The following is a 25098-nucleotide window of genomic DNA, read 5'->3' as shown; positions in this document are numbered from 1 at the left end:
TCCAACCCCTACCAATCGCTATCCCTACCTACCCCCTATCAAAAGTAACCTCTTCCTGGCATCATCACCATCAAATAATTTTGCCTGTTTTTAAACTTTACATTGATGGAATCATAGAGTATGTTCTCTTAGATCTGGATTCTTTTGTTCAGTATCATATTTTGTGAGTAGTACAGTTCATTTTCATTGCTGCATGATTGTGCATTGTTTGGCTATACAGCAATTTCTTTATGGATTCTACTGATGATGGACTTTTGCCTTGTGTACAATTTGGGGCTTTTATGAATGCTGCTAGGATCATTCTAGTACATGTCTTTTGGTGCATATCTTGTAATATGCATTACATATTATGTGTATACACATTTCTGATGGGTATATTCCTAGGAGTGGAATTGCTAGTTTGTAGGGAAGATATATGTTAGGCTTTAGTAGATAACTAGCAAACAGTTTTCCAAGTGGTTTTACCAGCTTACCATCCAGCAGTGAATGTGCATATCCTCACCTGCACTTGGTATAGCTCATATTTTGATTTCTACCCTTACTACTCTGCTGAAACTGCTCTTGCCAATATACATGTGACAGTTTTTAGTTCTTAAGTTACTTGTCCATTTTGTAGCATTGATGATCTTGACTACTCTATCCTTGAAACTTTCTAGTCTCTTGGATTCTGTAATACTGATCTCTTGTTTTCCTCCTACCATTGTGGTCACTCCTTCTCAGCTCTGTTCTCTCTCCATCCCTTAAATGCAAGTGTTCCCCAAGGATCTATCTTAAGTTTCTTCTCACTGTGCTGTATATTCCCTGGGTGATCTCACGTACTTTCACAGTTTCATTTACCACCTAAGTGAGGAAAGTGCCCAAACTTATGTCTCTGATCCGGATCTTTCTTTTGAGGACCAGACTTGCCTATATAGCTATCTATTGAAGTATTCTGCTTGGATTTCCAAAGATACCTTAAAAATATCGTCAACTGTATCAATGTACCTCAATTCATTCATTCTACTGTTGATGGACATTTGGATATGGTCAGTTTTTTGCAATTTTTTTCTTCCTCATAAAATCTGTTCCATTTCCTATGTTTACTATTTCAGTAAATAGTACCGCATCCATCCAGTTACCCAAGTCAGCAACTTGGTAACTATCCTTTACCATTATACCTTACCATCTCTCATCATTGGCTCACCCCATCTATTCAATCACAAATTCTGTTTTAGCTCTTAAATATCTTTCTTCTCAGCCCCCTAGAAGTCCATTATCCCATCAGGCCCTTTAGATGAGCAGTATCATTTACCATTTATTCATACCAGCTATGTGCTTTTTATATACATCAAATAATTTAATCCTCACAATAATTTTTTGAGGAGGGTAGTTTTATCCCTATTTTACATATGAGAAAATTGAAGTTAGATTGTATTATATAAGGTTATATAGCTAATAGATGGTGAAAAGGTTGAGACAGGATGGGACTCAAGACTGACTTCAAAGTCTGTACCTTTAGGCATTGTTCTCTTCTGGACCATAATTACCGTTTTCAACAACAGCCTCTTATTTGGTTTCCCTGCCTACACTTGTGCTTCCTCTAATTTATGTCACTCTTATATTTTAAATCAGTCAATGGCTCTGCCTTGCCTAGCATTTGATAGAGTCCACGTTTCTTAACATGGAAGATTATGCCCTCCATGATCTGTTGCTTACCATCCTTTTCAATTTTACATCTCTACATCTTTCCTCTTTAGCTCTGTGCTTCAGCTGTGCTGCACTATATGCAGCTTCTCAGTATATGTTCTCTCTTACACGTTTGTGCCTTTCTAATTACTTTCTTTCCTTCTTTTCCTGGCTAACTCTTGTTTGTCCTCCCAAAATTCAGTTGAGAAACATTTCTAACTGTCTCTTATCCCCAGTCCATTTTGGTGCCCTTCTTCTGTGCTCTTAGAGCACTCTGTGCATAGCTCTATCAGAGCACATTTTGATCATAGCACTTATCAGACTTAGAGCAAACAAACTGATTCTTTAATGTCTGTCTCTCCCATTAGATTTTTGGCTCCTTGAGGACAGGCACTATTTTTTATTTTTTATTTTTTTTGGTAACCATTGTGCCTAGCACGTGGAGTCATTCCTCAAATATTTGTGGGTTAAATAAAATGCTGTGACTTGAATAATATGAATTGAGTATGAGTAATCATTTTTGTACACATTGATTTTTTTTTTTTTGGTACAGACACTAAGTTTATTTCAAACACTGTACAGAGGACTCTTTATGTGGTATATAAAGATCAAAGTTACAACATAGTAAAACTGCTCCCACAAAAGTTGAAATTTATGAGCTAAAGTACAATGCACAACTGCAGGATGTGGGAGATGTGGCTTAGCAACTGCAGTCACTCTGGTGGCAGGCAGGTGGGGGCTCTATGCATGGGATTTGGTTGATAATAAGGCTCAACAGGAGTCAATGATGCAAGCAAATGCAGTCCAAGGCTGCATTAGGATGGTGATGGCACCATTCGGTTTTTTTTTTTGTTTTGTTTGTTTTTTAATTCAGTTTTATTGAGATATATTCACATACCATACAATCATCCATGGTGCACAATCAACTATTCTCAGTACCATCACATAGTTGTGCACCCATCACCCCAATCTGCCTTCGAACATTTTCCTTACACCAGAAAGAATCAAAATAAGAATAAAAAACAAAAATAAAAAAAAAACACCCAAATCATCCCCCCCATCCACCCTATTTTTCATTTAGTTTTTGTCCCCATTTATCCACTCATCCATCTACACACTTGACAAAAGGAGTGCTATCCACAAGAGAAACTGGCTCTCTAGACAAGGGTCCTCGCCCTCTGGATTTGCATATGTGCCTGATTTTGTTTGAGCCCTGCCCTTCTCCATATTATGTTCACCCGAACTCCAAAAAGTCTCTGTTTTTATTTTGGGGTTTTTGTTTTGTTTTGTTTTTTTGTTTTTGCTGTTTTTGCCAGCCCTCTCTCCTCTCTGCCAGGCTGACTGCTCCGAGATTCTCTGGTGTCTGGTCTCAGTCTTTGTTTGGAGTTTTTGATCAGCAGTCTGAGTTTTCAATCAGAGCTGCAACTGCAGTTCTCCCTCCTAGTTCTCAGCACTGACGGCCCCTACTCCCACGGGACTGTGCCTGGCAGGGAAGGGCGTGGGTCCCCTGGCTGCAGGAACTTACAGATTTTTTCACTGATCTCAGCTGTTCCACCTGTTCTTGAGTGTTGTATGAAGTATGACCAAAATCAAATTGCTCTGTGGTATCCGATGCACGCAGTTCCTGGCTTTCTACCAACTGCCCTGGAGGGGTAATTAAAACCCACACTTCACCACTCCGCCATCTTGCCCCACCCTGTACATATTGATTTTTATTCTTTCCAGAAGGTTTTTTTTTTGTTTTTTTAATTTTGATTTGGGGTCTAGATACTGAAACAATAATAATCTATTCTATATGGTAGCTTGTACTTTGGGGTCCCCATGTGACTGACACAAATCTAGGCTTGCCCTCCCTATGTCTAAATTGATGGATATTCTAGCCCCATAGTCTTAGAATGGCTGATGGAATCCCTGGTAGGTCTTGACAGCTTCCAGCTACCTTGGGAGATTTCCTTTAAAAATAATGGAGGAGGCGGGGCAAGATGGCAGACTGGTGAGCTGTATGTTTTAGTTACTCCTCCAGGAAAGTAGGTAAAAAGCCAGGAACTGCGTGGACTGGACACCACAGAGCAATCTGTCTTTGGGCATACTTCATACAACACTCATGAAAACGTGGAACTGCTGAGATCAGCGAAATCTGTAAGTTTTTGCGGCCAGGGGACCCGCGCCCCTCCCTGCCAGGCTCAGTCCCGGGGGAGGAGGGGCTGTCAGCTCCAGGAAGGAGAAGGGAGAATTGCAGTGGCTGCTCTTACCGGAAACTCATTCTACTGATTCAAACTCCAACCATAGATAGACTGAGGCCAGACACCAGAGACTCTGAGAGCAGCCAGCCCAGCAGAGAGGAGACAGGCATAGAAAAAAAACAACACGAAAAACTCCAAAATAAAAGCAGAGGATTTTTGGAGTTCTGGTGAACACAGAAAGGGGAAGGGCGGAGATCAGGCCTTGAGGCGCATATGCAAATCCCGAAGCAAGGCTGATCTCTCTGCCCTGGGCACTTTCCTTAATGGCCCTGGTTGCTTTGTCTATTAGCATTTCAATAACCCATTAGATCTCTGAGGAGGGCCGTTTTTTTTTATTTATTTATTTTTTTTTAAATCCTTTTTGCTTTTTCTAAAACAATTACTCTAAGAAGCTCAATACAGAAAGCTTCAAAGAATTGAAATTTGGGCACGTCAAGTCAAGAGCAGAACTAAGAGAGCTCTGAGACAAAAGGCAATAATCCAGTGGCTGAGAAAATTCACTAAACAACACAACTTCCCAAGAAAAGGGGGGTGTCCGCTCACAGCCACCATCCTGGTGGACAGGAAACACTCCTGCCCATCGCCAGCCCCATAGCCCAGAGCTGCCCCAGACAACCCAGTGTGACGGAAGTGCTTCAAATAACAGGCACACACCACAAAACTGGGCGTGGACATTAGTCTTCCCTGCAACCTCAGCTGAATGTCCCAGAGCTGGGAAGGGGGAGCAGTGTGAATTAACAGAGCCCCATTCAGCCATCATTTGAGCAGACTGGGAGCCTCCCAACACAGCCCAGCAGCCCAGAACTGCCCTGGGGGGACGGCACTCACCTGCGACATAGCACAGTCATCCCTCAACAGAGGACCCGGGGTGCACAGCCTGGAAGAGGGGCCCACTTGCAAGTCTCAGGAGCCATACGCCAATACCAAAGACTTGTGGGTCAGTGGCAGAGACAAACTGTGGCAGGACTGAACTGAAGGATTAGACTATTGCAGTAGCTTTAAAACTCTAGGATCATCAGGGAGATTTGATTGTTAGGGCCACCCCCCCCTCCCCGACTGCCCAGAAACACGCCCCACATACAGGGCAGGCAACACCAACTACACACGCAAGCTTGGGACACCAATTGGGCCCCACAAGACTCACTCCCCCACTCACCAAAAAGGCTAAGCAGGGGAGATCTGGCTTGTGGAGAACAGGTGTCTCGTGGACGCCACCTCCTGGTTAGTTAGAGAAAGTGTACTCCACGAAGCTGTAGATCTGATAAATTAGAGATAAGGACTTCAACTGGTCTACAAACCCTAAAAGAACCCTATCAAGGTCAGCAAATGCCACGAGGCCAAAAACAACAGAAAATTATAAAGCATATGAAAAAACCAGACGATATGGATAACCCAAGCCCAAGCACCCAAATCAAAAGACCAGAAGAGACACACCTAGAGCAGCTACTCAAAGAACTAAAGATGAACAATGAGACCCTAGTACGGGATATGAAGGAAATCAAGAAGACCCTAGAAGAGCATAAAGAAGACATTGCAAGACTAAATAAAAAAATGGATGATCTTATGGAAATTAAAGAAACTGTTGACCAAATTAAAAAGATTCTGGACACTCATAGTACAAGACTAGAGGAAGTTGAACAACGAATCAGTGACCTGGAAGATGACAGAATGGAAAATGAAAACATAAAAGAAAGAATGGGGAAAAAAATTGAAAAACTCGAAATGGACCTCAGGGATATGATAGATAATATGAAACGTCCGAATATAAGACTCATTGGTGTCCCAGAAGGGGAAGAAAAGGGTAAAGGTCTAGGAAGAGTATTCAAAGAAATTGTTGGGGAAAACTTCCCAAATCTTCTAAACAACATAAATACACAAATCATAAATGCTCAGCGAACTCCAAATAGAATAAATCCAAAAAAACCCACTCCGAGACATATACTGATCACACTGTCAAACATAGAAGAGAAGGAGCAAGTTCTGAAAGCAGCAAGAGAAAAGCAATTCACCACATACAAAGGAAACAGCATAAGACTAAGTAGTGACTACTCAGCAGCCACCATGGTGGCGAGAAGGCAGTGGCACGATATATTTAAAATTCTGAGTGAGAGGAATTTCCAGCCAAGAATACTTTATCCAGCAAAGCTCTCCTTCAAATTTGAGGGAGAGCTTAAATTTTTCACAGACAAAGAAATGCTGAGAGAATTTGCTAACAAGAGACCTGCCCTACTGGAGATACTAAAGGGAGCCCTACAGACAGAGAAACAAAGACAGGACAGAGAGACTTGGAGAAAGGTTCAGTACTAAAGAGATTCGGTATGGGTACAATAAAGGATATTAATAGAGAGAGGGAAAAATATGGCAAACATAAACCAAAGGATAAGATGGCCGATTCAAGAAATGCCTTCACGGTTTTAACGTTGAATGTAAATGGATTAAACTCCCCAATTAAAAGATATAGATTCGCAGAATGGATCAAAAAAAATGAACCATCAATATGTTGCATACAAGAGACTCATCTGAGACACAGGGACACAAAGAAACTGAAAGTGAAAGGATGGAAAAAAATATTTCATGCAAGCTACAGCCAAAAGAAAGCAGGTGTAGCAATATTAATCTCAGATAAAATAGACTTCAAATGCAGGGATGTTTTGAGAGACAAAGAAGGCCACTACATACTAATAAAAGGGGCAATTCAGCAAGAAGAAATAACAATCGTAAATGTCTATGCACCCAATCAAGGTGCCACAAAATACATGAGAGAAACATTGGCAAAACTAAAGGAAGCAATTGATGTTTCCACAATAATTGTGGGAGACTTCAACACATCACTCTCTCCTATAGATAGATCAACCAGACAGAAGACCAATAAGGAAATTGAAAACCTAAACAATCTGATAAATGAATTAGATTTAACAGACATCTATAGGACATTACATCCCAAATCACCAGGATACACATACTTTTCTAGTGCTCACGGAACTTTCTCCAGAATAGATCATATGCTGGGACATAAAACAAGCCTCAATAAATTTAAAAAGATTGAAATTATTCAAAGCACATTCTCTGACCACAATGGAATACAATTAGAAGTCAATAACCATCAGAGACTTAGAAAATTCACAAATACCTGGAGGTTAAACAACACACTCCTAAACAATCAGTGGGTTAAAGAAGAAATAGCAAGAGAAATTGCTAAATATATAGAGACGAATGAAAATGAGAACACAACATACCAAAACCTATGGGATGCAGCAAAAGCAGTGCTAAGGGGGAAATTTATAGCACTAAACGCATATATTAAAAAGGAAGAAAGAGCCAAAATCAAAGAACTAATGGATCAACTGAAGAAGCTAGAAAATGAACAGCAAACCAATCCTAAACCAAGTACAAGAAAAGAAATAACAAGGATTAAAGCAGAAATAAATGACATAGAGAACAAAAAAACAATAGAAAGGATAAATATCACCAAAAGTTGGTTCTTTGAGAAGATCAACAAGATTGACAAGCCCCTAGCTAGACTGACAAAATCAAAAAGAGAGAAGACCCATATAAACAAAATAATGAATGAAAAAGGTGACATAACTGCAGATCCTGAAGAAATTAAAAAAATTATAAGAGGATATTATGAACAACTGTATGGCAACAAACTGGATAATGTAGAAGAAATGGACAATTTCCTGGAAACATATGAACAACCTAGACTGACCAGAGAAGAAATAGAAGACCTCAACCAACCCATCACAAGCAAAGAGATCCAATCAGTCATCAAAAATCTTCCCACAAATAAATGCCCAGGGCCAGATGGCTTCACAGGGGAATTCTACCAAACTTTCCAGAAAGAACTGACACCAATCTTACTCAAACTCTTTCAAAACATTGAAAAAAATGGAACACTACCTAATTCATTTTATGAAGCTAACATCAATCTAATACCAAAACCAGGCAAAGATGCTACAAAAAAGGAAAACTACCGGCCAATCTCCCTAATGAATATAGATGCAAAAATCCTCAACAAAATACTTGCAAATCGAATCCAAAGACACATTAAAAAAATCATACACCATGACCAAGTGGGGTTCATTCCAGGCATGCAAGGATGGTTCAACATAAGAAAAACAATCAATGTATTACAACACATTAAAAACTCGAAAGGGAAAAATCAATTGATCATCTCAATAGATGCTGAAAAAGCATTTGACAAAATCCAACATCCGTTTTTGATAAAAACACTTCAAAAGGTAGGAATTGAAGGAAACTTCCTCAACATGATAAAGAGCATATATGAAAAACCCACAGCCAGCATAGTACTCAATGGTGAGAGACTGAAAGCCTTCCCTCTAAGATCAGGAACAAGACAAGGATGCCCGCTGTCACCACTGTTATTCAACATTGTGCTGGAAGTGCTAGCCAGGGCAATCCGGCAAGACAAAGAAATAAAAGGCATCCAAATTGGAAAAGAAGAAGTAAAACTGTCATTGTTTGCAGATGATATGATCTTATATCTAGAAAACCCTGAGAAATCAACGATACACCTACTAGAGCTAATAAACAAATTTAGCAAAGTAGCGGGATACAAGATTAATGCACATAAGTCAGTAATGTTTCTATATGCTAGAAATGAACAAACTGAAGAGACACTCAAGAAAAAGATACCATTTTCAATAGCAACTAAAAAAATCAAGTACCTAGGAATAAACTTAACCAAAGATGTAAAAGACCTATACAAAGAAAACTACATAACTCTACTAAAAGAAATAGAAGGGGACCTTAAAAGATGGAAAAATATTCCATGTTCATGGATAGGAAGGCTAAATGTCATTAAGATGTCAATTCTACCCAAACTCATCTACAGATTCAATGCAATCCCAATCAAAATTCCAACAACCTACTTTGCAGACTTGGAAAAGCTAGTTATCAAATTTATTTGGAAAGGGAAGATGCCTCGAATTGCTAAAGACACTTTAAAAAAGAAAAACGAAGTGGGAGGACTTACACTCCCTGACTTTGAAGCTTATTATAAAGCCACAGTTGCCAAAACAGCATGGTACTGGCACAAAGATAGACATATAGATCAATGGAATCGAATTGAGAATTCAGAGATAGACCCTCAGATCTATGGCCGACTGATCTTTGATAAGGCCCCCAAAGTCACCGAACTGAGCCATAATGGTCTTTTCAACAAATGGGGCTGGGAGAGTTGGATATCCATATCCAAAAGAATGAAAGAGGACCCCTACCTCACCCCCTACACAAAAATTAACTCAAAATGGACCAAAGATCTCAATATAAAAGAAAGTACCATTAAACTCCTAGAAGATAATGTAGGAAAACATCTTCAAGACCTTGTATTAGGAGGCCACTTCCTAGACTTTACACCCAAAGCACAAGCAACAAAAGAGAAAATAGATAAATGGGAACTCCTCAAGCTTAGAAGTTTCTGCACCTCAAAGGAATTTCTCAAAAAGGTAAAGAGGCAGCCAACTCAATGGGAAAAAATTTTTGGAAACCATGTATCTGACAAAAGACTGATATCTTGCATATACAAAGAAATCCTACAACTCAATGACAATAGTACAGACAGCCCAATTATAAAATGGGCAAAAGATATGAAAAGACAGTTCTCTGAAGAGGAAATACAAATGGCCAAGAAACACATGAAAAAATGTTCAGCTTCACTAGCTATTAGAGAGATGCAAATTAAGACCACAATGAGATACCATCTAACACCGGTTAGAATGGCTGCCATTAAACAAACAGGAAACTACAAATGCTGGAGGGGATGTGGAGAAATTGGAACTCTTATTCATTGTTGGTGGGACTGTATAATGGTTCAGCCACTCTGGAAGTCAGTCTGGCAGTTCCTTAGAAAACTAGATACAGAGCTACCATTCGATCCAGCGATTGCACTTCTCGGGATATACCCGGAAGATCGGAAAGCAGTGACACGAACAGATATCTGCACGCCAATGTTCATAGCAGCATTATTCACAATTGCCAAGAGATGGAAACAACCCAAATGTCCATCAACAGATGAGTGGACAAATAAAATGTGGTATATACACACGATGGAATACTACGCGGCAGTAAGAAGGAACGATCTGGTGAAACATATGACAACATGGATGAACCTTGAAGACATAATGCTGAGCGAAATAAGCCAGGCACAAAAAGAGAAATATTATATGCTACCACTAATGTGAACTTTGAAAAATGTAAAACAAATGGTTTATAATGTAGAATGTAGGGGAACTAGCAGTAGAGAGCAATTAAGGAAGGGGGAACAATAATCCAAGAAGAACAGATAAGCTATTTAACGTTCTGGGGATGCCCAGAAATGACTATGGTCTGTTAATTTCTGATGGATGTAGTAGGAACAAGTTCACTGAAATGTTGCTATAGTATGTAACTTTCTTGGGGTAAAGTAGGAACATGTTGGAAGTTAAGCAGTTATCTTAGGTTAGTTGTCTTTTTCTTACTCCCTTGCTATGGTCTCTTTGAAATGTTCTTTTATTGTATGTTTGTTTTCTTTTTAACTTTTTTTTTCATACAGTTGATTTGAAAAAAGAAGGGAAAGTTAAAAAAAAAAAAAAAAGAAAAAAGACAAACAAGGAAAAAAAAAAAAAAAAAAACGATGTAGTGCCCCCTTGAGGAGCCTGTGGAGAATGCAGGGGTATTCGCCTACCCCACCTCCATGGTTGCTAACATGACCACAGACATAGGGGACTGGTGGTTTGATGGGTTGAGCCCTCTACCATAAGTTTTACCCTTGGGAAGACGGTTGCTGCAAAGGAGAGGCTAGGCCTCCCTGTATTTGTGCCTAAGAGTCTCCTCCTGAATGCCTCTTTGTTGCTCAGATGTGGCCCTCTCTCTCTGGCTAAGCCAACTTGAAAGGTGAAATCACTGCCCTCCCCCCTACGTGGGATCAGACACCCAGGGAAGTGAATCTCCCTGGCAACGTGGAATATGACTCCCGGGGAGGAATGTAGACCCGGCATCGTGGGATGGAGAACATCTTCTTGACCAAAAGGGGGATGTGAAAGGAAATGAAATAAGCTTCAGTGGCAGAGAGATTCCAAAACGAGCCGAGAGATCACTCTGGTGGGCACTCTTACGCACACTTTAGACAACCTTTTTTAGGTTCTAAAGAATTGGGGTAGCTGGTGGTGGATACCTGAAACTATTAAACTACAACCCAGAACCCATGAATCTCGAAGACAGTTGTATAAAAATGTAGCTTATGAGGGGTGACAGTGGGATTGGGAATGCCATAAGGACCAAACTCCACTTTGTCTAGTTTATGGATGGATGTGTAGAAAAGTAGGGGAAGCAAACAAACAGACAAAGGTACCTAGTGTTCTTTTTTACTTCAATTGCTCTTTTTCACTCTAATTATTATTCTTGTTATTTTTCTGTGTGTGCTAATGAAGGTGTCAGGGATTGATTTAGGTGATGAATGTACAACTATGTAATGGTACTGTAAACAATCGAAAGTACAATTTGTTTTGTATGACTGCGTGGTATGTGAATGTATCTCAATAAAATGATGATTAAAAAAAAAAAATAATGGAAACACGGAGTTGCTTCATCTTGCTAGGGAGATATCCATTCCACAGTGATAGAAAGTAGTCTTTGTTGAGAGTGCTAGATTGCACTTGCATAGCATAAACCAAGATTCTCAGAGGTTCCACAAAACTTATCAGTTGGTGCTTTTAAAGCCCTGTCCTAGTGGTGTGCAGACTCTAAGTGGAGTTGAGAACAGAGAAGGAAGAGAATATATGGGCAAGAGCCGTCAGGGAAAACATATTATTCATTTATTCAGTAAACATTAACTGAGCACAAACCATATACCTGAGGCTGTACATAGAAAACTTGAATGAGACCGGAGGTCAGGATTGGAGAGGAAAGTTAAGATTTGAGTGATGTCAATTATTCCTGGTTGTAGATCTTTACTAGTCTACAGAATAATAAAAATAGCAAGTGCTTATTGAGCATTTGCTGTTTACTAAAGAATTTTACATATAACTCATTTAGTCTTTCCAATACCTCTGTGAGATAGGCAGTACTGCTGATATCACATTTTGCAGATGAGGAAACAGAATTTCAGAGAGATATGTTACATCAAGTCACCCAGCCAGGAAGTGGAGCCAGGATTCAAGCCCAGACGTCTGGCTCCCTGTTTCTTTGCTCAGAATCACTTTGCTATGTGAAATTAATGCCAAGAACATGGAGAGAAATGTTGATTGACATGGAGGCACTATTTAAAAATGGTTAGTACTTTGGCTTCTGGTATTCTATTGTCTATATTTTTGGAGCTCTTTGTGAATGCCTTTTCTTCTTTTTACAGACATGGCTGGATTCTGCCAAAGAAATAAAAAAGCAGGTTCATGGTAAGTGGCTATAGCCCTTTTTATAGTACTTTCTTTCTTTTAAAGGTGAGAGGATTTCCAGTCATTTTCTAACTGTGAGTCACTTTAGAATTCTGACTATGACATATGGCTTTGAAATTGAGTTAAAGCCTTCCTCTGGAAGGAGTAGATTCCATAATAGAAAAATGCAGCAGGGGTGGATGCTACTGAGATGTAGGTCAGATCTTGATTTTTCTTTTTTTTACAACTATGCAAAGTTAGAGAAGACAGGAGCAATTGAGGTTCACAGAGATGGAAAAGAACAAAGATGAGAAGAGAAAAAGAATATGGGAGTCACTTCTGAAAATGGTAATGATTGAAACCGTAGTAGCCAATTATTAGGAGTTTGCTGTCTGATCCTGTTTCTTTTACATTGTTCTTGACTATTTACCTTTTCAGCATGTTTTCCTTTCTGTAATTCTTTTTGTGCCTGTTCAACAGTCCCCTTCCGAATCAAAGAATAAAGACTGTGGAAGAAAAAAAAATGAAGGAAAGAAAAGGAACTACTTTCCAGTGGCCCTTCTGGCATGGCGGCTTAGCCCCAAGCCCTCTAGCGTATATTACTGCTACACATCCTGCTCAGACTGGTGTCCTGGGATTAATATTTCTAGGGTGAAAAAAGTGTAGGTTAGGATTTTGCAGCTTCCAGGTCTAATGGGCTGGCTAGGGGGTGGAAACTTTTTTTTCTTGTATAAGTCTATATATCCTTCAGTTTAGTTTATTTTTGAGGAAACATTTTGGAAGTACAATAGTTGTTATTTATTATGATTGAGTTTTAAATCTACCACTTGAATACATATTTTATTTTTCATTTGTTTCTTGAAAGAAAATACTTTTGTTATGGTGAAGTGTTTTCCTTTAATATTCAATATTTAATATTTTTCTTTTAATATCTAGTGTTACTCAGGAAAATGTTATTGTGAAAGAGGACTCCTTGGGAAGCAAAGTTAAAAAAGAGTTATAAGTGAAGAAAAATACATAGTAGATTATCTTCTGGCTGTAAAAAAAATTTCTTGCTAAGAAAAATAATCTAAGTGTTTATCCATTTTAAAACAATACAAAATAATAAAAACCCTTAGTAAAGCATAGGGAAATAAACATGTCCCCAACACAAACTTTAATAAGGAATAAAAATGGCAACGTTTCATTAAGCCAAAGAATGTTTATTGTAAAGGTTTTTTTTTTTTTTTAATGTAGTTCTTCGTGTTGGTGATATATGCCCATTGTGAAAAATTGAAACATTATGGAACTATATGATGGAGAAAGTATAAGCCCCTCTCCTATTCTCTGCAGATAATATACTTAAATTTATGTTTATTTTTCAAAAATACAATTATGCTCTCCCTAGTTTTTAAAATTAATTTTTAAAATAGTATAAATATGTGGTACAAATTTAAAAATACAGGCAGATGCATTACAAAGTAATTCTCCCTTTTAATGTTGGCTTGGCCATGTGGTTTCCATTTCCTTTCCTGGAGACAATCATGGTAACCAATTTCTTGTGTTCTTTCCAGAAATGTTTTGAGTATATATAGACACACATATATCATGTATTTTAATACAAATGTACAACCAGTCTTTTTTACATAGATTTGAGTAGTATTCATATCAAGACATATACATTTATTTTGTTTTTATTTTTTAAATGTTTATATAGTTGTAGCACAATACTTACATCCAGTCCTATTGATGGGTATTTTGGGCTAATATCAATAGTAAGCCTTAACAAATAAGGTTGTAGTGAACTTACTTGTATCTCTGTGCAGTTATGTAAGTGTCAATTAGATCAATTCCTAGAAGTAGAATTTCTAAATCAAAAACCTAAATGAATGAATATTTAAAATTGAATTGCTATTCCAACAGCAAGATTTTTTCCATGTTTCAAAACATGTAGAAAACTGTGAAGGTATATGTAATAAATTCTCCTTTACCTACCACCCAGAATTAATGTGTGTTAGTTTTTTTAACTTAAAAGGATTAGAACGGAACATGTAAAATTTGTCTGCTTCGTTTTCCTCCGAATTCTATCTCCTTCTCTCTCTACCTCTAGAAATCTGTTATGAATTTGCAGTGATTCCTTTCAGTCATGCTTTTATATTTTTCCCTCATTGATCTATTCCCGTGTACAATATACAGTATTGCTTTGTATGGTGGTTGTTTTTTTTAAAGTTCCCTCAGACCTAGTCTTACCCATTTGGACCCTCTTCTGAGATTTGTTAATAATCACTTTCCCTCCTCCAAGCTTAAGGTTTAACTTTGTTTATTTCTTTGGTTCTGATTAAGAGAGATCTCTCCTATTGAGTCAGGCTACCCACCACCATCCCTTCCTCACCATCTTTCTATTAATAGTATATAGCAAAAGCAAGAAGTCTTGACACCTTCTGTATACACTATAAAATGCTGATGAATAATTAATGCAAATTATGGACGTTTTCAAAATATCCTTCCATGTTTAAAAAGACTATAGAGTGAAATTTATGAAAGTTAGTGTCACATATTGAATCCTGTTCTTCATGAACTATAAGCTAACCATCTTGATAAGTTATTAATGGAACTCTGCTTTTCTTTTAAAAAAAATTATAGTGAGATACATCATACAGATAAAAAAAAGTATGTGTAAATACACACACACACTGTGTATATAGATACATCGTTGTCTGTATGTATGCATATGCATACACGTACACACATTGTATTATATATATCAACACCTATGTTCCTACTACCCAATTAAGAAATGGAACATTATCAGTATCTCAGAAGCTTATATATGTCCCTTCCCAAATGCATCTTCCTCTCTTTCCACTGGAGAAGTCACCACTGTCCTGAATTCTGTATTAATGATTCCATTGATGTGAGTATGTATATATGTGCATGTGTGTGTGTGTGTGTTACTAAAAGGGCAGGACCCCCCCCCCTTTTTTTTCAATTGTATTGAGATAATGTTCACACACCACACAAACCATCCGAAGTATACAATCACTAGCTCACAGTATCATCACGTAGTTGTGTGTATATCCCCCGTGATCAATTTTAGAACATTTTCATTACTCCAGAACAGGAATAAGAATAAAAAATAAAACTCATATCCTCCCATATCCCTTATCCCCCCCATTAACACATAGTATTGGTGTAGTAAGGATGTTACTGTTGATGAAAGAATATTAAAATATTACTATTAACCATAGTCCATAGTTTTCAATAGCTATGTTTTTTTCTGATATACCCTTTTATTATTTATTTATTTATTTACATTTGTAGTAGTTCATGCAATAACTATAAATAAGTAGAACTTATTTATATTTGTAATGTTAATCAGTGGCGTACATGACTTTAAACAACCACTTTAAATCAAATTCACCTACAATATAGCACTATTATTATTAATCCCAATAATGAGCTACCATCACCTCTATCCATTCCCAAACATTTAAGTTCAACTTCGTTAACAAATTCCATACATATTAGGTAATGCTCCCTCTTCTCTAGCTTCTGTCTATCTCTGAGTACCCTGTATTCTACATTTTAAGTCTCTGAGTTTACATGTTCTCATTAGTTCATATTAGTGAAATTATACAGTATCTTTCCTTTTGCGTCTGAATTATTTCCCTCAGCATTGTGTCCTCAGCGTTCATCCATGTTGTCCCATGCTTCAGGACCTCATTCCTTCTTACTGCTGCATAATGTTCCATCATGTATATATACCACATTTTGTTTATCCACTCATCTATTGATAAACTCTTGGATAGTTTCCATCTTTTGGCAATTGTGAATAATGCTGCTGTGAACATCGGTGTGCAAATGTCTGTTCGCGTCCCTGCTTTCAGATCTTCTGAGTATATACTGAGTAGCGGAATTGCTGGGTCATAGGGCAACTCAATATTTAGTTTTCTGAGAAACCTCCAAACTCTTTCACAGTGGCTGTACCATTTTACATGTCCATCGGCAGTGAGTAAGTATTCCTATTTCTCCACATCCTCTCCAGCATTTGTAGTTGCCTGTTTGTTTAATAGCAGCCATTATTATAGATGTGAGATGATATCTCACTGTGGCTTTGATTTGCATTTTCCTAATAGCTTTTTAGCCATTTGTATTTCCTCTTTGGAAAAATGTCTATTCGTATCTTTTGCCTGTTTTATAATTGGGTTGTCTGTCCTTTCATTGTTGAGTTGTAGGATTTCTTTATATATACTAGATATCAAACCGTTATCAGTTATAGTGTTACCAAATATTCTCTCCCATTGAGTTGGCTGCCTCTTCACCATTTTGACAAAGTACTTTGAAGCATAGAAGTGGTCAGTCTTGAGGAGTTCCCATTAATCTGTTTTTTCTTTCGTTGCTTGTGCTTTCAGTGTGGGGGCTAAGAAGCTACCTCTAATCATTAGGTCTTGAAGATATTTTTCTATATTTTCTTCTAGGAGTTTTACGATACTGGCTCTTTTTTTTTTTTAATTAAATTCAGTTTTATTGAAATACATTCACACACCATACAATCATCATGGTATACAATTCACTGTCCACAGTATGATAACATAGTTATGCGTTCATCACCACAATCTATCTCTGAACATTTTCCTTACATCAGAAAGAACCAGAACCGAGAATAAAAAATAAAAGTGAAAAAAGAACACCCAAATCATCCCCCCATCCCACCCCATTTGTCCTTTAGTTTTTATCCCCATTTTTCTACTCATCCATACACTAGATAAAGGGGTGTGATCCGGAAGGTCTTCACAATCACACTGTCACCCCTTGTAATCTACATTATTATATAATTGTCTTCAGGAGTCCAGACTGCTGGGTTGGAGTTTGGTAGTTTCAGGTATTTACTTCTAGCTATTCCAATACATTAAAACCTAAGAGTTGTTATCTATATAGTGCATAAGACTGTCCACCAGAGTGACGTGTCAACTCCATTTGAAATCTCTCAGCCACTGAAACTATTTTGTCTCATTTTGCTTCCCCCTTTTGGTCAAGAAGATATTCTCAGTCCCACGATGCCAGGTCCACATTCATCCCCGGGAGTCATATTCTGCATTGCCAGGGAGATTTACACCCCTGGGAGTCGAGTCCCACGTAGGTGGGAGGGCAGCGAGTTCACCTGTCAAGATGGCTCAGTTAGAGAGAGAAGGCCACATCTGAGCAACAAAAAGGTACTCGGGGAGACTCTTAGGCACAATTACATACAAGTTTAGACTCTCTTTTGCAGTAACGAGCTTCATAAGGGCAAGTCCCATGATTGAGGGCTCAGCACATCAAACCGCCAGTCCCAATGTTTGTGACAACATCAACACCAGTCCAGGTGAGGATGTCCAACACATCCGCACCTTCCCCCAGATCCTCGGGGCTGGGGAGGGGGAGGCTGTAAATATATTTTTTATTATCCGCCCAAATTACTCTGGGATGTGTCACTATTTTACTCCAGCCTATACTAACCTACCGTATCTCACTTCCTATTCAAAGTTCCATGAAATTGTGGTGTTTGAACAAATCGACTAAAGAGTTGTACCGTTTAGAAAATTTAGATCCTGTACCAAATAGATATCTCTTCCCTTGGTCTCATATGGAAGTTGAAGTTTTAAAGCACAATCAGTTTCAACCTTTACCCTTTGGCCTGGCTTGCCCTGGTCTTAACCAGACCTGCTTCATTCATATCACTAATTGAAGTCTGGGCTCTTTTTCAGCTTTTTTTAACAGTTGATATATGCACTAATACTGACATTCATATCTGCTGAGCTCTAGCTCTGAGTTTCAGGTGTCTCAGAGATATGCATTGTTCCAGAGACGAATCAGGTTATACGCTAGGGGATCAGCATCTCAAAGTTTAGAGATAGGCATTACAATTCAGGGATAGAGTTAACTGCTGTAAGAGCTTACAATGTAGGGACTATTACAATTATTATGTCCACGTTAGGCTATGTTCTAAGATTCAATTCTGAGTTTACACATTGTAGTTAGTCCATATTGGTGAGGCATCATCCCTTTCACCATGTTTTCTCCAACACTTTTACTCCTTTATATATATTTTCCTACAATTTTATAGAGTTATATTCACATACCATGCATTTATGATACTGGCTCTTATATTTAGGTCTTTTATCCATTTTGAGTTAATTTTTGTATAGTGTGTGAGGTAGGGGTCCTCTTTTATTCCTTTGGATATGGATATCTAGTTCTCCTGGCCCCATTTACTGAAGAGATTATTCTGCCGGAGTTTAGTGGATTTGGGGGCCTTGTGAAAAATCAATTGACCATAGATCTGAGGGTCTATTTCTGAAATTTCAATTAAATTCCATTGATCAGTATGTCTGTCTTTGTGCCAATACCATGCTTTTTTTTTTTTTATTAAATTCAGTTTTACTGAAATACATTCACACACCATACAATCATCCATGATGTACAATCCACTGTCCACAGTATGATAACATAGTTATGCGTTCATCACCACAGTCTATCTCTGAACATTTTCCTTACATCAGAAAGAACCAGAACAAGAATAAAAAATAAAAGTGAAAAAAAACACCCAAATCATCCCCCCATCCCACCCCATTTGTCCTTTAGTTTTTATCCCCATTCCTCCACTCATCCATACACTAGATAAAGGGGGTGTGATCCACAAGGTCTTCACAATCACACTGTCACCCCTTGTAATCTACATTATTATATAATTGTCTTCAGGAGTCCAGACTGCTGGGTTGGAGTTTGGTAGTTTCAGGTATTTACTTCTAGCTATTCCAATACATTAAAGCCTAAGAGGTGTTATCTATATAGTGCATAAGAATGTCCACCAGAGTGACCTCTCAACTCCATTTGGAATCTCTCAGCCACTGAAACTATTTCGTCTCATTTTGCATCCCCCTTTTGGTCAAGAAGATACTCTCAGTCCCACGATGCCGGGTCCACATTCATCCCCTGGAGTCATACTCTGCGTTGCCAGGGAGATTTACACCCCTGGGAGTCGGGTCCCACGTAGGGGGGAGGGCAGTGAGTTCACCTGTCGAGATGGCTCAGTTAGAAAGAGAAAGGGCCACATCTGAGCAACAAAGAGGTACAATACCATGCTGTTTTGACCACTGTGGCTTTTTAATCAGCTTTAAAGTCTGGAAGTGTAAGTGCTCCCATTTTGTTCTTTTTTAGAATGTTTTGGCTATTTGAGGCCCCTTTCCTTTCCAAATAAATTTAATAACTAACATTTCCAGGACTGCAAAGTAGGTTGTTGGAATTTTGATTGGTATTACATTGAATTTGTAGATCTATTTGGGTAGAATTGGCATCTTAATGACATTTAGCCTTCCTATTCATGAGCATGGAATATCTTTCACATATTTAGGTCTTCTTTGATTTCTTTTGGCAATGTTTTGTAGTTTTCTGTGTACGGGTCCTTTACATGCTTTGTTAAGCTTATCCCTAGATACTTGATTCTTTTAGTTACCATTGTGAATGGAATTTTTTTCTTAGTTACCTCCTCAGTTAGGTCATTTCTAGTGTGTAGAAACACTACTGATTTTTGTGTGTTAATCTTGTATCCCTCCAATTTACTGAATTTATTTATTAGCTCAAGTAGCTTTCTCGTAGATTTCTCAGGATTTTCCAAGTATAGGATAATGCCATCTGCAAATAATGAGAGTTTTACTTCTTTCTGTCTGATTTGGGAGCCTTTTTTTTTTTTTCTTGCCTAACTGCTCTAGCCAAAACTTCTAGTACAAGGTTGAATAGTAGTGGTGATAGTGGGCATCCTTGTCTTGTTCCTGATCTTAAGGTTACAGTTTTCAGTCTCTCACTATTGAGTACAATGCTGGCTGTGGGTTTTTCGTATATTCCCTGTATCATATTGAAGAAGTTTCCTTTGATTCCTACATTTTGAGGTGTTTTTTAACAAGAAAGGATACTAAATTTGTCAAATGCCTTTACTGCATCAATCAAGATGATGTGATTTTTCCCTTTCAATTTGTTAATGTGTTGCATTGCATTGATTAATTTTCTTGTGTGGAACAATGCTTGAATGCCTGGAATAAACCCCACTTGGTCATGGTTTATAATTCTTTTAATGTTCCATTGGATTTGATTTGCAAGTATTTTGTTGAGAATTTTTGCATCTATATTCATTATAGAGATTGGTCTGTAGTTTCCCTTTCTTTTAGTATCTTTATCAGGTTTTGGTATTAGAGTGATGTTTGCTTCATAGAATGAGTTAGGTAGTGTTCCTTTTTCTTCAATTTTTTGGAAGTTTTAGCAGGAAGGGTGTTAGTTCTTGGAATGCTTGGCAAAATTCCCCTGTGTAGCCATCTAGCCCTGGGCTTTTCTTTGTAGGAAAGTTTTTGGTGATGAATTGAATCTTTTTACTTGTGATTGGTTTGCTGAGGTCTTCTGTTTCTTCTCGAGTCAGTATAGGTTGTTCTTGTGTTTCTAGGAAATTATCCATTTCATCTAAGTGGTGTAGTTTGTTGGCATACAGTTTGTTTGTAGTATCCTCTTACAATTTTTTAAAAATTTCTTTGGGCCCATGGTAATGTCCCCCCTCTCATTTCTGATATTATTTTTTTGCATTTTCTCTCTTTTTTGACTTTATCAGGCTAGCTAAGGGTTTGTCAATCTTGTTGATCTTTTCAAAAAATGAACTTCTGGTTTTATTGATTTTCCCTATTGTTTTTTTTATGTTTTCCAATTCATTTATTTCTTCTTTAATCTTTGCTTTAGGGTTAGTTTGCTGCTCTTTCTCTAGTTTCTCCAGTTGTTAAGATAGGTCATTGGTTTTAGCTGTTTATTCCTTCTAATGTAGGCATTTTGAGCTATATATTTCCCTCCCAGTACAGCCTTCACTGCATCCCATAGGTTTTTGTTTTTTTTTTTTTATTGTATGGTCTGTGAATATGTTTCAATAAAATTGCATTTAAAAACTTAAATTCAATATTTAAAAACAATTTTTGTATTTAATTTTTTAAATAGATTGAATATTTTATTTACAACTGGATTCCACAAATAACATTAATATGGTATTTAAATATTACATTATTGAATAATAAGCTTAACTAAAACTTATTTCATTAACTAAAAGTATAATGCAATAATTCTCAAAAGAAGCCAAATGCAAAATGTGCATACAGTATGATTCCATATATATGAAATCCTAGAACAGCCAAAATTAATCTATGGTGATAGAGAGATCTCAGGGGTACTTTCTTGGCTGTTGTTGATGCTTTACATCTGGATAGAGGTGTTGGTTACATGAGTATATGTATTTGTCTTTACTCGTGGAACAGAATATATATTCTATAGCCTATAGATATAGATGTAAATTATATCTCAATTTAAATTTATTGTATAGAATTATATTTTGTAACATATTCTGGTTGATATGAATACTCATGGAAATATTGATTGCCTTACCATTTTGCCTCTGGCAACCTGGTCTTCTTTTTTTTTTTTTAATTTTAATGCAATTTTATTGAAACCTATTCATAAACCACACAGTCATCCAAAGTGTACAACAGTTGTTCACATTACCATCATATAGTTGTGCATTCATCGCCACAATAAATTTTTGAACATTTTCATTACTCCAAAATTATTAATTTTTCATTACTCCAAAAATAAGAATAAAAATAAAAGTTAAAAAGAACATCCAAAATATCCCATACCCCTCCTCCCCCACTATTATTCATTTACTTTTCTTTCCCCCATTTTTCTACTCATCTGTCCATACACTGGATAAAGAGAGTGTGAGCCATAAGGTTTTCACAATCACACGGTCACACCATATAAGCTATATAGTTATACATTCGTCTTCAAGAATTAAAGATGCTGGATTGCAGTTCAACACTTTCAGATATTTCCTTCTAGCTATTCTAATAAACTAAAAACTAAAAAGGGATGTCTATGTGATGCATAAGAGTAACCTCTAGAATGACCTCTTGACTCCATTTGAAATCTCTCAGCCATTGAAACTTAATTTTGTTTCATTTCTCTTCTTCCTTTTGGTCAAGGCTTTCTCAGTTCCTTGATGCTGGGTCCAGGTTCATCCCTAGGAGTCATGTACCATGTTGCCAGAGAGATTTACGCTTCTGGGAGTCATGTCTCACTTATGGGAGAGGGCAGTGAGTTTACTTGCAGAGTTGGCTCAGAGAGAGAAGCCACATCTGAGCAACAAAAGAGGTTCTCTGGGGGTGAATCTTAAGCACAATTATAAGTAAGCTTAGCCTCTCCTCTGCAGTAACAAGCTTCATAAGGGCAAGCCCCATCGAGGGCTTGGCCTTCTGAATTAGTAGCCCCCAGTGTTTGTGAGAATATCAGTAATTCCCCAGGTGGGGAAGTTTAATATTTCCAAATTTTTCCCAGTCCTTCAAGGGGGCTTTGCAAATACATTTTTATTCTCTCCCCTAGTTACTCTGAGATGTGTCAGGGCTTCACACTAACTTATACAAACCAACCAGATCTTACTCCCTATTCAAAGTTCCATGTAATTATTGTGTTTGAATAAACTGACTATACAAGTTAAATTATATACTGTGTTATAGAAAATATAGATTTTGCACCAAATAAACATCTCTTTCTTTGGTCTCACATAGAAGCTGAAGTTTCAAAATACCGTTTCTGGTATAATCACATAGTTATGCATTCACCACCACAATCTATAGAGAACATTTCCATTTCTTCAGTAAAACAAAAAAACAACAACAACAAAAATGAGGAGACAAAAGAGAAAAGAGAAAAGAAACAAAAAACAATGATGACTGAAAAAAAGAAGAAAAGAAAAATACAATACAATACAATAAAAGGGTCAGACAACTAAACAAATGCCAGGAATCCTATACCCCTCCCTTATATCCCCCTCTTACAGACATTTAACTTTGGTACATTGCCTTTGTTACAGTTAATGGAAGCATATTATAATGTTTCTGTTAACTGTAGACTTGACGTAATTTTCCCCAATACCATCCCATTTTCAACATCTTGCAACATTGACATTTATTTGTTCTCCCTCATGTAAAAACATTCGTATATTTTACATTTAATCACAATCATTGGCCACTCTAGGTTTCACTAAATTATGGAGTCCCAGTCTTCATCTTCTGTCTTTCCTGCTGGTGTCATACATATGCCTAACCTTCCTCTTTCAACTGTATTCACAGTCATCTTTGTTCAGTGTACTTACAATATTGTGGTACCATCACACAGTATTGTGCTACCCATTTCTGGATCTATACAATCAATCCTCTTGAACGTTCTGTACTCCTTCAGTATCAAATACCTGATCTTACCTCTTTTTATCTCATGATATCTTCATTTCTACAATTGTCCAAATCTCTCTCTCCTGTCTTTTCCTATCTGTTTGTAGCACTCTCTTTAGTATTTCTTGTAGAGAAGGTCTCCTGTTCATGAACTCTCTCAGTGCTATTTGCGTGTAAATATTTTAAACTCTCCCTCATTTTGAAGAACGGTTTTGCCAGATATAGGATTCATGATTGGCAGGTTTTCTTTTTCATTATCTTGAATATATCATTCCACTGCCTTCTCACCTCCATGGTTTGTGCCAAGAGATTTGCCCTTAGTGTTATCGAGTTTCCCTTGTATGTGTTGGATTGCTTCTCTCTTGCTGCTTTCAGAACTCTCTCTTTGTCTTTGACATTTGAAAATCTGATTAGTAAGTGTCTTGGAGTAGGTCTATTTGAATCAGTTCTGTTTTGGATATGCTGTGCTTCTTGGACCTGTAATTTTTTTTTTTTTTTTTAACACATGAATGTTCATAGCATTATTATTCAGAATAGGCAAAAGGTGGAAACAACTCAAATGTCCATCAACTGTTCAGTAAAAAAGTAAAATGTGGTATATTCATCCATATTATTTGGTAATAAGAAAAAAGTGAGATCAGTATGCCAAGTGAAAGAAACCAGTCACAAAGGAGCATATATTGCATGATTCCATTTATATGAAATGGCCACAATGGGCAAATCCATAGAAACAGAAAGCAGATTAGTAGTGGCCAGGGCCAGTGGATCGAGAGGGAAGGATAGAAATGGGGAGTGAGTGCTAATGGGACAGGATTTTCTTTTTGGATGATGAAAATTTTCTAAAATTTGATTGTGGTGATGGTTAGACATCTCTGAACATACTAAAAACTATTGAATTCTATATTTTAAATGTGTGAATTGTATGCTATGTGAGTTATACACAATAAAGCTGTTATTTTAAAAAACCCTAACTCTAACCTACTTTTCCAGCATTACTTCCCCTACCTTGGACCTGTAATTTTATGTCTTTCGTAAGAGTTGGGAAATTTTCGTTGATTATTTCCCCTATTATTCTTTCTGCCCCTTTTCCGTTCTCTTCTTCTGGGACACCTATAACATGTATATTTGTGCGTTTCATGTTGTCTTCAGTTCCCTGAGACCCTCTCATATTTTCCCAATCTGTTCTTTTGTATGTAAGATTTCAGGTGTCTTGTCCTCTGGTTCACTGATCCTTTCTTCTGCCTCTCCAACTGTGCTGTTGTATGTCTTCATTGTGTTTTTCAGCTCTTCTGTTATGCCTTTCATTCCCATAAGTTCTGTCATTTGTTTTTCCAAGTTATGAATTCTTCCTTATTGTCACCCAGTGTTTTCTGTATATCCTTCATCTCTTTTGTCACATTTTCTTTCAACCCGTTGATTTGGTTTGGAAGATTTGTTTGAACATCTATAATTAGTTGTTTCAACTCTTGAATCTCGGTTGAAGTGTTAGTTTGTTCCTTTGACTGGGCCATATCTACATGTTTCCTGGTGTGACATGATTTTTTGCTGTCTAGG

At 37.4% G+C, this 25098-nt stretch overlaps 1 protein-coding gene across 8 annotated transcripts in view; it reads left to right on the top strand.

Moving 5' to 3' along the window:
* EPB41 (erythrocyte membrane protein band 4.1) overlaps positions 1-25098 on the top strand; it is a 259035-nt gene that overhangs the window by 133053 nt on the left and 100884 nt on the right. For all 8 annotated transcript variants that reach the window (XM_037827956.1, XM_037827957.1, XM_037827958.1 and 5 more), the window contains exon 5: positions 12256-12298. In XM_037827956.1, coding sequence (XP_037683884.1) covers positions 12256-12298 — 43 coding nt within the window. The remainder of the gene's footprint in view (positions 1-12255; positions 12299-25098) is intronic.

The sequence above is a fragment of the Choloepus didactylus genome, chromosome 2 (assembly GCF_015220235.1).
Source record: "Choloepus didactylus isolate mChoDid1 chromosome 2, mChoDid1.pri, whole genome shotgun sequence".
Classification (NCBI taxonomy): domain Eukaryota; kingdom Metazoa; phylum Chordata; class Mammalia; order Pilosa; family Megalonychidae; genus Choloepus; species Choloepus didactylus.
Note: the sequence above shows the minus strand (reverse complement) of the source record. Positions and strands in the feature narration are given on the sequence as shown.